At 32.9% G+C, this 12,374-nt stretch overlaps 3 protein-coding genes across 3 annotated transcripts in view; 1 reads left to right on the top strand and 2 right to left on the bottom strand.

Moving 5' to 3' along the window:
* Nucleotides 1-1,109: 1,109 nt before the first annotated feature.
* Nucleotides 1,110-2,435, bottom strand: LOC111680757. The gene is made up of 2 exons (XM_023442459.2): nucleotides 2,129-2,435; nucleotides 1,110-2,073 (listed from the first exon to the last, which is right to left on the bottom strand). The coding sequence occupies exons 1-2, from the start codon at nucleotides 2,310-2,312 to the stop codon at nucleotides 1,223-1,225; spliced, it is 1,035 nt and encodes a 344-aa protein (XP_023298227.2). The 5' UTR covers nucleotides 2,313-2,435; the 3' UTR covers nucleotides 1,110-1,222.
* An 802-nt stretch (nucleotides 2,436-3,237) lies between these two features.
* The window catches only part of LOC111680745 (actin-histidine N-methyltransferase), a 14,188-nt gene continuing 5,051 nt past the window's right edge, over nucleotides 3,238-12,374 (top strand). The window contains exon 1 of the mRNA XM_046946994.1: nucleotides 3,238-4,295. Within this exon, the coding sequence (XP_046802950.1) occupies nucleotides 3,496-4,295 (800 nt within the window). The 5' untranslated portion in view covers nucleotides 3,238-3,495. The remainder of the gene's footprint in view (nucleotides 4,296-12,374) is intronic.
* LOC111680746 (putative uncharacterized protein DDB_G0277255) overlaps nucleotides 4,651-12,374 on the bottom strand; it is a 40,032-nt gene continuing 32,308 nt past the window's right edge. Inside the window, exons 3-4 of the mRNA XM_046946993.1 lie at nucleotides 6,806-8,954; nucleotides 4,651-6,180 (exon numbers count right to left, since the gene is read on the bottom strand). Coding sequence (XP_046802949.1) covers nucleotides 4,907-6,180; nucleotides 6,806-8,954 — 3,423 coding nt within the window. The 3' untranslated portion in view covers nucleotides 4,651-4,906. The remainder of the gene's footprint in view (nucleotides 6,181-6,805; nucleotides 8,955-12,374) is intronic.

Genomic DNA, 12,374 nt, shown 5'->3' with positions numbered 1-12,374 from the left:
AGTCAATACTATAGACTACTCTATAGTCAAGACTATAGACTACTCTATAGTCAAGACTATAGACTACTCTATAGTCAAGAATATAGATTATTCTATAGTCAAGAATATAGAATACTTTATATTCAAGACTATAGACTACTCTATAGTCAAGACTAAAGACTACTCTATAGTCAAAACTACAGACTACTCTACATTCAAGACTATAGACTTCTCTATAGTTAAAACTAACGATTACTCTATAGTCAAAACTATGGACTCCTCCACAGTCAAGACTATAGGCAGACTACTCTATAGTCAAGACTATAGACTATTCTATAGTCAAGACAATAAACTACTCTATAGTCAAGACTATATACTACACTATATTTAAGACTATAGACTACTCTATAGTCAAGACTAAAGACTACTCTATAGTCAGGAATATAGACTACTCTTTAGTCGAGGCTAGACTACTCTATAGTCAATACTATAAACTATTTTGTAGTCAAGACTATAAACTACTCCGTAGTCAAGACTATAGTCTATTCTATAGTTAAGACTATAGACTACTTTATAGTTAAGACTATAGACTACTTTATAGTCAAGACTATAGACTACTTTATAGTCAAGACTGACTACTCTATAGTCAAGACTATATACTACTTTTTAGTCAAGACTATATACTACTTTATAGTCAAGACTATAGACTACTTTATAGTCAAGGATATAGACTACTTTATAGCCAAAACTATAGACTACTTTATATTCAAGACTACTCTATAGTCAAGACTATAGGTTACTCTATAGTCAAGATTAAAGACTACTCTATAGTCAAGACTATAGGTTACTCTATAGTCAAGACTATAGACTACTTTATAGTCAAGACTATAGACTACTCTATAGACAAGACTATCAACTACTCTATAGTCAATACTATAACTTTTTTTATAGTCAAGACTATAAACAGTCAAAACTATAGACTATTCTATAGTCAAGACTATAGACTACTCATTAGTCAAGACTAAAGAGAACTTTATGGTTAAGACTATATACTACATAATCTTCTGTAGTTTTTTCTTCTTTAAGACATATTCCCTTTCCTTTCATTTACTTTTTCATTTCAACCTTGATTTTCTTTTCATTCTTCTGCTTTATTACAAACTAAATGTAAACTTAACTATAATATAATATTTCTTAATTAAACATTTTACTTTCATTAATTTGCAACCTTTTATAGCCAAGATTAAGTCCACCAGACTTTGGTGTTACCATTCAAAGGATCATTACGTGTCTCCTGTTTAATTTGTACATTCTCATCATATTCATCTAAATGTTCTTCAACTAATTGTTCTTCATCCTCCTCTATGTCATCACTATGTAAAATGGTAGTATTATCATTGCTACTGGAGACATTAGCTTGATTGGCATTGTCCACATAAAAACGTAAGACTTTTAGAATTTCTATTTTAGCGCTTAGCTTGCGGGTATCGTCCAATTTACGTAATGTGGGCACCAGCGATAGACAGAAAGTAATATCACCATCACGTATTTTGAAAGTGGAATTTGTAGAGGAACTACCACTATCAGTTTTCTTTAAGACATTAAAATTTTTGATAACCGCCTCTTTCGGAGTAGGATTGACTATTGGAGTACTGGTGGAGGAGGAGGATGACGGTTTGTTCTGTAGCACTTTAAATGTGGGTTTTATGATGCGTTTAGTTTTGGGACGTTCTTCTACCACCTCTTCTTGCACAACAACAATGCTATTATTAGGTACATATTTACTGTCTTCCTCTTCAATATTTTCACTTTCATTGAGAAATGCCTCCATATCAATGTCGGCTTCAGTACTCACACACTCGCCTACCTCTTCTTCATCCTGTGTCACAATCTCCTCTTCAACCACTTGTTGTTCTTTTTCCTTGAGACGTTTGTTTATGGAGGGCAGTTTATAGCCCACAAATGGACGCACAAATTCCATATCATCATAGTAAACGTATTTACGTTTCTTATGAGCTTCACCCGCTTCCTCTAGCTTAATTTCACGATAGAAATGATCCTTTAAATTTTTCCATTTGGTAGCAATTTCACCCACTGCAAGGAAAACAAATTAGGGAGAAATCTCTATATAAAATGAATACAAACTTACTGCGAACTTCTTTTTCGACATCTGTAAACGATTCCCAATCTTCGGCTGGTGTCAAACGCTCTGCCACTTCTAGCCACAGCTGTCTTTTGTGTTCGCGGGTTGGATGTTCCAAAACATCTTTATTATATATTCCCGGTCTTATTCTGACTTCATTGATCAAATCTCTAGGAAGAAAACCGCTCATTTTTTTCTATTTTGAATGTTGTACCACACTTTATTTGTATTTTTATTTCTTTAAAATTGCGTTGGAAATCTGCGTCCAAAAAATCGCCATTTGTGTATACCAAGCGACGAAAAATCACAATTTTTTCTCTCTAAGGTTACCAGATGTTATATTTTACAGACACATTTCATTTATTGACAAATAGAGTTGTCGGATGTTTGTTATTATTAACAGTCTGTTTGAAATGACAAAACGTAATGAAACGTAAATAAACGTAATGTTTGATATTCACAAAAAATCATGGAAAAAATAAAAAATATTAATGTATTACATATTAGTTATCATTATAGATTGTAAAAACAAACAATTAATATAGTTTTCTGGCGTTATTCTCTGGTTTGATGTGTACTTCCTATTAACAAAAATGTAGAAGGAGCTCGGCATGAATTTTGCTTTTACTCTAGTTTTGGAGACTTTAAACCGAAATCAAATTTTTACGAAAAATTTAAAAATAATAGTAATTTTTAATTTTAAATTTTGAATATTTTTACTTCAGCAAGTTTTTTTTATAAGTTATTGTTATTATTCTATTGAAAACTAATCTTAATAATTCTATTGTTTATTTGTATTAGTCTCAGTAGCATTGAAGGGTTAAGATTTTCTTTTCAACAGCTGTTGGAGGTGCCAAATGTATGGTTAAAAAAACGATAATATTTCATATATAATATGGCAACATTTTTTTTGTTTTTAATATTTTATCTTAGGATTACAATTACAACCGCAGTTGTAAAACCTGGAATGGTTGGTATTTAATGCTGTAATAATATGTTCTCTTTGTAAACAGCTCTTTAGGAAATGATTCATAAATGTTCCATATATTCTCATAACGAAAAATATACTTTTTCATACATCTTTTGGCAAAACAACGCATCATTTATATTGCGTCTGCCGTTTAACGTCTGTGGTTTGAATTGTAATCCATTAGTAAGCTCTCACACACACGTGCAATTGCCATTTTTGGTAGTTTTTTTTTGTATTTGTCTGGAATTTTTGACATTCTATTATTAAAGCAAAAATAGCAGTTACCGGTAAAAACAAGTTAATAACAAAATAAACAACAATAAAAACTAAATAAAAACAAAAACAATAAAACTATTAAAAAATATTTAAGTTAAAAGAAATACTATAAATTAAGAAGAAAAAAATGGATAAACGTCATAATAAAAAGCACAATAATAAAAATAAACACAACAATAAAAACAACAACACCAGCCACAATAATCACAACAAAAACACTGAAACTCAAACTAATCAAAATACACAAGTTAGACTTACGCCCAAGGATAGAGCAGAAATAAAAAATTTAGTTAATCAACTAATTAAAAATAAACTATTGGAAAACTGCAGCAATCCCAAAGATGAATGGCAACAGTATACTGAAATCCAACAGATAATCAAGAGAATACAACAACTAGAAGCACCCCTGCAGCGTAAACGTAAGGATGCCAATCCCCAAGATCGTTTGGCCAATATAGAGACATTTTACCAATGGGTTAAGGACAATGGTGCCCACTATGATGGTCTCGCGATACAAAAGTTTGATGAATACGATTTGGGTTTAGTGGCCACACGTGATATTAAAAAAGATGATTTAATCTTTAGTATTCCTCGCCAGCTGATTATGTCCGAGGAAAATTTGCAAAATGATAATGTTAAAACTAATTTTAGACTGTCTAATATGCGTTTAGCTTTTACTCTAATGGAAGAGTATTTAAAACCGGATTCTTTTTGGAAACCTTATATTGATTTATTGCCTGAAAGTTATAGTACGGTTTTGTACTATACCGTTGAGGATATGTCCGAGCTGAAGGGCTCTAATGCCTTATCTACAGCTTTGAAATTGTGCCAAATTATTGTTCGTTTTTATGTGAATATTTATAGTTGGCCGGATAGTGCCATACCGATTAAGGGCTTTAAGGAAGTTTTTCATTACGATTTGATAAGGTGAGTGGAAAATAGTAATAACATTTTTAAATTAATTGAAATTATATAGCCCTTTGAAACTAGAATTGAACTAGAACTGAACTAGAACTGAAATAGAACTGAAATAGAACTGAAATAGAACTGAACTAGAACTGAACTTGAACTAGAACTGAACTAGAACTGAACTAGAACTGAACTAGAACTGAACTAGAACTGAACTAGAACTGAACTAGAACTGAACTAGAACTGACCTAGAACTGAACTAGAACTGAACTAGAACTGAACTAGAACTGAACTAGAACTGAACTAGAACTGAACTAGAACTAAACTAGAACTGAACTAGAACAGAACTATAACAGAACTAAAACAGAACTAGAACAGAACTAAAAAAAAACTAGAACAGAACTGTAACAAAACTGGAACAGAACTAGTACAGAACTAGAATAGATGTAAAACACTTTTTGCTTAATTATGTATGATGTTATTTTAATTATCCCTTTGCATTCTCTTAATATAATTTGCTAAAGTTTGTGTTTTTGTTTTTAATTAAGAAAAATACCACAGAAAACAATTCTCTTCATTTCCTCATCACATTCGTTTGAAAAACGAAAAAAACAAACCTTGAAGTCGTTTTAATATGAATTTCTTAAAGTATCAAATAAATATTCTTGCACTTCGGGTGAATTGGCATCCATGGTGTTTATGTGGGAGTTGGAAATATTATGACCACTCGTCAGCGAAAAACTTAATGAGGTGGTAGAGCCGTTCATCTTATTGTTACGTTTAAGATCCAACAAATTACAGCCACTTAAAATGGACAGATTTGTGGGTTTATCGTTGTTACTGTTACTGAGTTGGTTATGTGATGAGTTAGTGTGGTTTTGGTTAAATGAACGCTGAAATAATAATGAACTTTGTCGTTGTAATGGCCTGAGGCCACAGCTGCTGTTGCTGTTATTACTAGAGTTATTGCTATTGCTGTTGTTAGTTTGGTGGCTGTAAAAGTTGTTGATGTTTTTACTGCAATTACCGGCCAACATTGTTGTTGCTTGTGAGGAGTTTGTCAGTTGTGGTGAGGGTGTTAAATTGTGATGCTGATGATGTATGGGTGTATTTGGCACTCCGCTGGAGGTGGTGGTTATAGTGGCTGCTACCGACAATCCACTACCCCCTAATAAATCTTGCATTTCTCTTAATGATGAGCGTCTGGAATTGGGATTTGTGCTGCTATTTGTACTTGCCATTGCAGCAGCTGTTGCTGTTGTAGCTATTGTAGGTAATTTACTTTTCATGGCATTATAAGACTTCATAATATTCGACATACGATGTCTACGTTGTTTCCATCTGCAAACGGCAAATATTACCATAAAAGTTACCAAAGCAGTTAAGACTATAGTAGCACTGGCCACTATGGCAGACTTAATGCCCGGCGGCATATTTGTATAAAAACTACCATGTCTATGACTGTGAGCTAAAGCTCCTGGTGCTTGGGGTCTTCTTTTAAAACCATGACCCGATAGTTCAAGATCAACTAAATCATGGGCTCTGGCAACTTCATTTTCTATAGCTTCTGCTGTTTGTTCGGGCAAGCGCACGGCCGCTTGTATGGGATTTTGTGCCTGATAATCGTTTTCTCTGTCGTCCTCATCATGAGCCATAAGTGTAAGTTCATTTTCTTTTATATCATATAAATCTTCATCATCATCTCCATCATTTTCGTCATTATTCGAATTGTTTTCGAGTAGCATTTTTGGTTGCTGCAAATAGTAGGGGTTTCTGTTGGGGTTACGTTTGTTGTCAGCATCTTTATTATTATTGTTACTGTTGCCTAAAGAGGCTAACGCTAATGTTTTCCAAGAGGGAAAGAAACCTAAAGACTTTTCTGAACGATCTGGCAGTAGAGAAGCTGAAAAAGAAATCAGATAAGTAGAAGCAATATATTAAAAAAGAAAATTCTAGTTCAGTTCTAGTTCAGTTCTAGTTCAGTTCTAGTTCAGTTCTAGTTCAGTTCTAGTTCAGTTCTAGTTCAGTTCTAGTTCGGTTCTAGTTCAGTTCTAGTTCAGTCCTAGTTCAGTTCTAGTTCAGTTCTAGTTCAGTTCTAGTTCAGTTCTAGTTCAGTTCTAGTTCAGTTCTAGTTCAGTTCTAGTTCAGTTCTAGTTCAGTTCTAGTTCAGTTCTAATTCAGTTCCAGTTTAGTTCCACATCTTTCGTCATTCTTGAAAACTTACTTGTTTCTTTTAAATAGGTGTAGAGCTATTGACTGCTGCTTAAGCGGCTTCCAAAGTAGGGTTAATAAAAATTGTTTTATTTATAAATTCTTGTGTGAAATTTTAATATTGAAAACAGCTTCCATTAACAACCGCTCCAGCAGCAGCAACAGCTTTGCACCACATGATTTAAAAGAAATAAAAAATGATATTTTCTTTTCATATTACTGGCGACTATAGCGCCTAGTAGAAGAATCACCATATCTACGTGATCCCCTTAAATGACGTTTACGATCCAAACGATTGCTTATATAATTTGACGCACCTTTATCCAGCTCTCCTGTTATTCCCTGGCCACCAATGCGTTTCTTATACACCTCGTCCGTAGGTTCTATATCAATGATGGAGGTAAAATAACTAGAACCCTGCGAATCGGTTTTTATATCATCCGGTTTAACACTTTTCAAGTTAAGCAAATTAAAATGTGGGAAATTTTCAAAGGCCGTAACAATATCCATGTTATCTTGTAGGACAACCTTTTTGTCAGGATAAAAACGTGAGGGTGTCTCAACGATGGTAGCCAAATGTAATTGGCTAGAGCCACGTTTACGATGTTCTATCAATTCCTCTAAAGTCATATTACGTTGTTCCAAAACCTTAAATAATCTATTGCCAGAACGGCGATCTTCTATTAGTTCTAAAAGATCCGTACGATCGTCTACATTATCAAAATCGGGTATAAAGTTGGGATTACCGGTTGATGTTGTGGAGGCTGTTGTTGTTGGTGTAGTTGTACTGGTTGTGTGAGAGTATGTGAAAGGTGTATACTGTTTCATTCTGGTAGTAATGGTGGAAGTTTCAAAATATTTTGCTGTTTTAGGTTTAATAGTTTCCTCAAAGAAATTTTCCAAATCATCTTCATCATCATTGTCTTCCTGATGATCGTTTTCCTCGCCTGAAGAGAATTTCTTAAATGTATCATCTTTTTCTATGAGATTTTTTAGCAAAGTTTCTTGTATACGTTCTCGCAGATCTTCAGTGTTGAGATTAAGATTAGCTTTAGGTGTTAAATTCATGGTGCTGCTGCTGGCGGTTGTTGTTGAGGTTGTGCTGGTTGTTGTCATGGGTAAAGGTGTTGTTGTTGTGGTTGTTGAGGATGTGGTGCTTGTCGTAGCTGGTGTCGTGGTGGATGTTGTATAACGATATGTGGTTCTTCCTGAACCTCTGGTGCTGGTATACATTCTTCTAGTAGACGTGGTCATATCTCGATTGGTGACTTTCTCTGTTATGGGTTTTGCTGTAGTTGTGGTAGTGCTACTGGTCGTACTGGTAGTAGTAGTAGTGGGAGCCATAGTTGTTTCCCATTTCCAGGTAGTAGCTTCTGTAGATTCAGGCAGTTTAGTGCTAAATATCTGCATACTAGGTGCTACAACTTTCCAATCATCTTCCTGCATTTCATCTTCCTGCTCCTTCATATCAGCTGTTTCTTCCTCCATTTGCTCTTTACTATCCCACGAGTTGACCACTCTATGTGGTTGATTGCTGGCCATTATAGCGGTATTCTTTAACAAAAAAGTCGGCTTTAAAGTGGGTCTTTGATGTAAGATCTTCTTGTATAAAGGTATTTTGGTGGTAGAAGGTTTTGGTGTGGTAGTAGTTGTACTACTGGTTGAGGTTGAGGAATATAAGCCACCTTCTCTCTTGCGTGTAGTCAAATGATCAGCTAAACCCACATGTATGCCCGAGGGTCTTGAGGAACTGCCAAATAATTTGAGTCTATGCAAAGCTGTCAACTTGGATTTCTCCTTTGAATTATAGATATCCTCCGAACTACTTTCGCTTTGTTTATTATTGCCCGTATTCTGCTTATAGTTGGCCTTAAATGAGGGATATTTGGCATGATTTACTTTCTCCTGCGGTGAGCTGGCTGTTGTTTGTAAAGCTTGCAAAGCATTTTGTTTACCCTTGAGCAAATCATCCAGGGAAAGATTTTTCTGTTGTAGTATCTCACTCAGACTTAAGCCTCCACTATTCTTTAAAATATTCTTTAAATTGACCGAGTTACGACTGACATTGTTGCCTTCAGTAGAGCTTTCCGGTTTGTTGCGCATTTCATATAGTTTCTGTTCCTCTTCTAAAGCTGCCAAGGGTTCTCTTATGGCGGGTTGTTTACGTCTTTTAAAAGAAGCCTGCAGAGAAGGACGCATGCGTTCTTCGGTGTCTTGTTTGTTGGTGGCAGAGGTTTTGTCTTCCTTGTCATCTTCGACTTGACCACGCCAATATGTGGGTGCATTAGAGGCTGTAGGACTTTCAATGCCGTCAGCCGTTGATGCTGATTGAGGTCTTCGTTTGCGTTTGCGATTACCAGCACGTCTTCTTTGAGCATTACCGTTGGCATATTCAGGTTGTCCTAAAGTTAAAGCCTCCGAATGGATCCCATCATCCACTACCAAAGACGCGGCAGTTTGCAAAATCTATAACGAAATGAAATTAAAAAATTTCATTAAAAAAAGTCTCAAGAGTTTATTGGTCCTTCCAAAGTTCTCTTTTATTTAATTTTCTCTTTTTAATCGTTAATTATCTTGTTTTGTTATTATTTGTCAACTACTCGTAAAATTTAATCTTCTTATAACTATTTTTTTCTGCATAATAAGTTTTAATTTTTTTATTCAATATTTTCTTTTGGTCGTTTTCTTTTCCTGCTAATATTATTGCTCCTATTATGATGATGAGGACCATAATTAGTGTTGTTTACTGTAATGAATTGTGCTATACTTTTTTTCTCTTATTATTTTACTTCGCTTTTATTTTGCTATAACATTTTATCGTAATTAAACTGAAAATAAGTCAAGAAAAATTGAAAAGAAAATCGACTATTGCAAAAGGTATTTAGAAGTGAATACACTTAAGTTGCAATAACAATATATTTAATTAATATCAAGTTAAATTACGAATTTAAAAATATGGTTTAATAAAGTTATACTTTAAAAAGGGACAGCTCGGCTAAATTAAACTGTTATATTAAAGTCACAAACCGCAAATATGTTTATACATAATTTAGGTTTAGATAAACTCTATAGTTTAAACTTTAGTTAAGTATATAGTTAAGTCTATAGTCTAGTCTGTAGTGTTAAGTCTAGTCTATAGTCTATTCTATAGTCTAGTCTATAGTTTAGTCTATAGTCTAGTCTATAGTCTATTCTATAGTCTAGTCTATAGTCTAGTCTATAGTCTAGTCTATAGTCTAGTCTATAGTCTAGTCTATAGTCTAGTCTATAGTCTAGTCTATAGTCTAGTCTATAGTCTAGTCTATAGTCTAGTCTATAGTCTAGTCTATAGTCTAGTCTATAGTCTAGTCTATAGTCTAGTCTAGTCTATAATCTAGTCTATAGTCTAGTTTGTAGTCTAGTCTATAGTCTAGTCTATAGTTTAGTCTATAGTCAAGTCTATAGTCTGGTCTAGATTATAGATATAGTCTAGTCTATAATTTGGTCAGTAGTTTACCCCATAATTTATAGTCCAGTTTGAAGATTAGTATATAGCCAAGTCTATAGCCAAATCTATAATCTAATCTGAAATCTAGTCTATAGTCTAGTTTACAGTCTAGTATATAGTCTAGTCAGTAGCCTTTCTACCTCTTTTTCAAATATTAAATTTAAATCCATCATCCTTGTTGTTAACAAACATCCATTTTAAAATATTTACAAAATGTTTTAAATTAAATTATAAAACACACACTATTCAGTTAAAATGATAACAGAATTAATTAATAATAAATACATATGTTTACTTCAACATATACATACATAATTATATATTTATTCCTGTATAAATATTTATTATTTAATGTGTAAATGTGAGAATTATGGTAATAGATACATATATATTGAATCTTAAAACCATTAAGTTAATTTTAAATAGTTGAAGTGTAAACAGAGTTATAAACAAGTTTATATTTATTACAATTGCTTTAAGGCATTATGGGTAAACTAACAAAATGCCAATATAGTTTGACTCACACATACAGATTTCAATTTATATGCAAAGATAGATAAATAAGGATTTTTTACATTTCGAAAAATAATGAAAGTTTCTTTTGGGAAGTGTTTACACTGTAACCATAAGAAAAACTTTTCTAACAAACTATTTTTCTTTATTTATCGTTATACCTTTAACTATATTCCCTGCTGTTTAAAATTGATCATAGTCATTTTGTTTATTACTTTAGTGTGTTACTGTTTTCATATACACTTTGGATTTAATAATGAAAACCAAAATGCATTTAAATCATACAGCATTTATTGCTGATATTAAAAACCTACACAAACACACATACACACAGGAAAATTTACACTCTTCTGTCATCCACTAGATATTCTACCACAAATATATTCACATCAGTAATTGAAACATTCACATATATAAAACCATTACGGCATAAATGATACAGAGTTATAGATTTTATAGTGAATCAGTTCTTAGATGCTATTCGAATATCTGTTGCAACTTTTGTAAAATTGTAATTATGAATCTTGGTTCTAACCGTTATAGGCAACAGCTTTTAAAGGATTTGCAAACCAACTCCTTGTAGAGAAATCTAAAGTCAAAGTTTGGTATAAGATAGCGTTCAAAATATCAATGTTATGAATGGATATTTCAATAATGTACGCTTTCTAAAAATATATATTTGAAGACATCTTGGTTTGTGACTTTGCTATTAGCACAGCTTAAAACCCTGTTACTAGCATTCAGAATTCTCTAAACATCACGATTGTGACACTATAGGTTATTCGAAAGATTTCTTCCATTAAAATGTATTCATTCCTTTTAACAGCTGGCCTATATATTCACTACACTATTCCATAGTAGTAGTTAGATTTGGTTTCAGTAATTGAAGTCTTAAATGAATGTTGTAGCAGTAGCTGTAGTTATTAGTGGTGTTAGTTAAAATTTTATCTAGTAACTCAAGTATTTTTCTTCTGCTCTTTTGCAATCACAAAATTTTACTTAGTTTTACACATTTATGTGCTCCCTCTGCTTAAATTGCTTTCAACAAAAAAACAAATCCTACTCGACGTTAAAAATATTATAGACAAGGGTGAAGAAATTATTAAAAAAGAAAATAACATTCGAAAATAACGAAGCGTAGAAAAAGGAAATTAAATAATCACAATTTTGTTACAAATTGTTAATAACCACGATATAAGAAAAGTTGGAGACAGCATGAATGTACTTTCAAGTGTTAAATGTACCTTGCATGAAGTAAGTACACAGTTGGCTAAAACATAATAATTGCTTTGAAATTGTACATATAAATAGAAGACTAGTAGTTTCATACAAACATACTAGAGAATAGATAATAGACTTAACTATAGACTAGTCTATACTAAAGACTATACTATAGACTAGATTATAGATTAGACTATATACTGGACTATACACTAGACTATAGACTAGACTATATACTGAACTATTGAATAGACTATAGCCTAGACTGCAAACTAGAATATGGACTAGACTATAGACTAGACTATTGACTAAATTAGACTAGCATGGACTATACTAGAATAAACTAAAGTAGACTAGACTAAACTACACTAGACCAGACTAAAAACTAGACTAAATTATAGACTAGACTGTAGACTACCGACTAGACTATTGACTAGACTATAAACTAAACTATAGACTAGACTATAGACTAGACTATAGACAAGACTATAGACTAGACTATAGACTAGACTATAGACTAAACTAGAGACTAGACTATAGACTAAACTATAGAATACACTATAGACTAGACTGTAGACTAGGCTATAGACTAGACTATAGACTAGACTATAGACTAGACTATAGACTAGACTATAGACTAGACTATAGACTAGACTATAGACTAG

Source organism: Lucilia cuprina, chromosome 3 (genome assembly GCF_022045245.1).
Source record: "Lucilia cuprina isolate Lc7/37 chromosome 3, ASM2204524v1, whole genome shotgun sequence".
In the NCBI taxonomy this organism is placed as follows: domain Eukaryota; kingdom Metazoa; phylum Arthropoda; class Insecta; order Diptera; family Calliphoridae; genus Lucilia; species Lucilia cuprina.
This window is presented reverse-complemented; position numbering and strand designations above follow the sequence as displayed.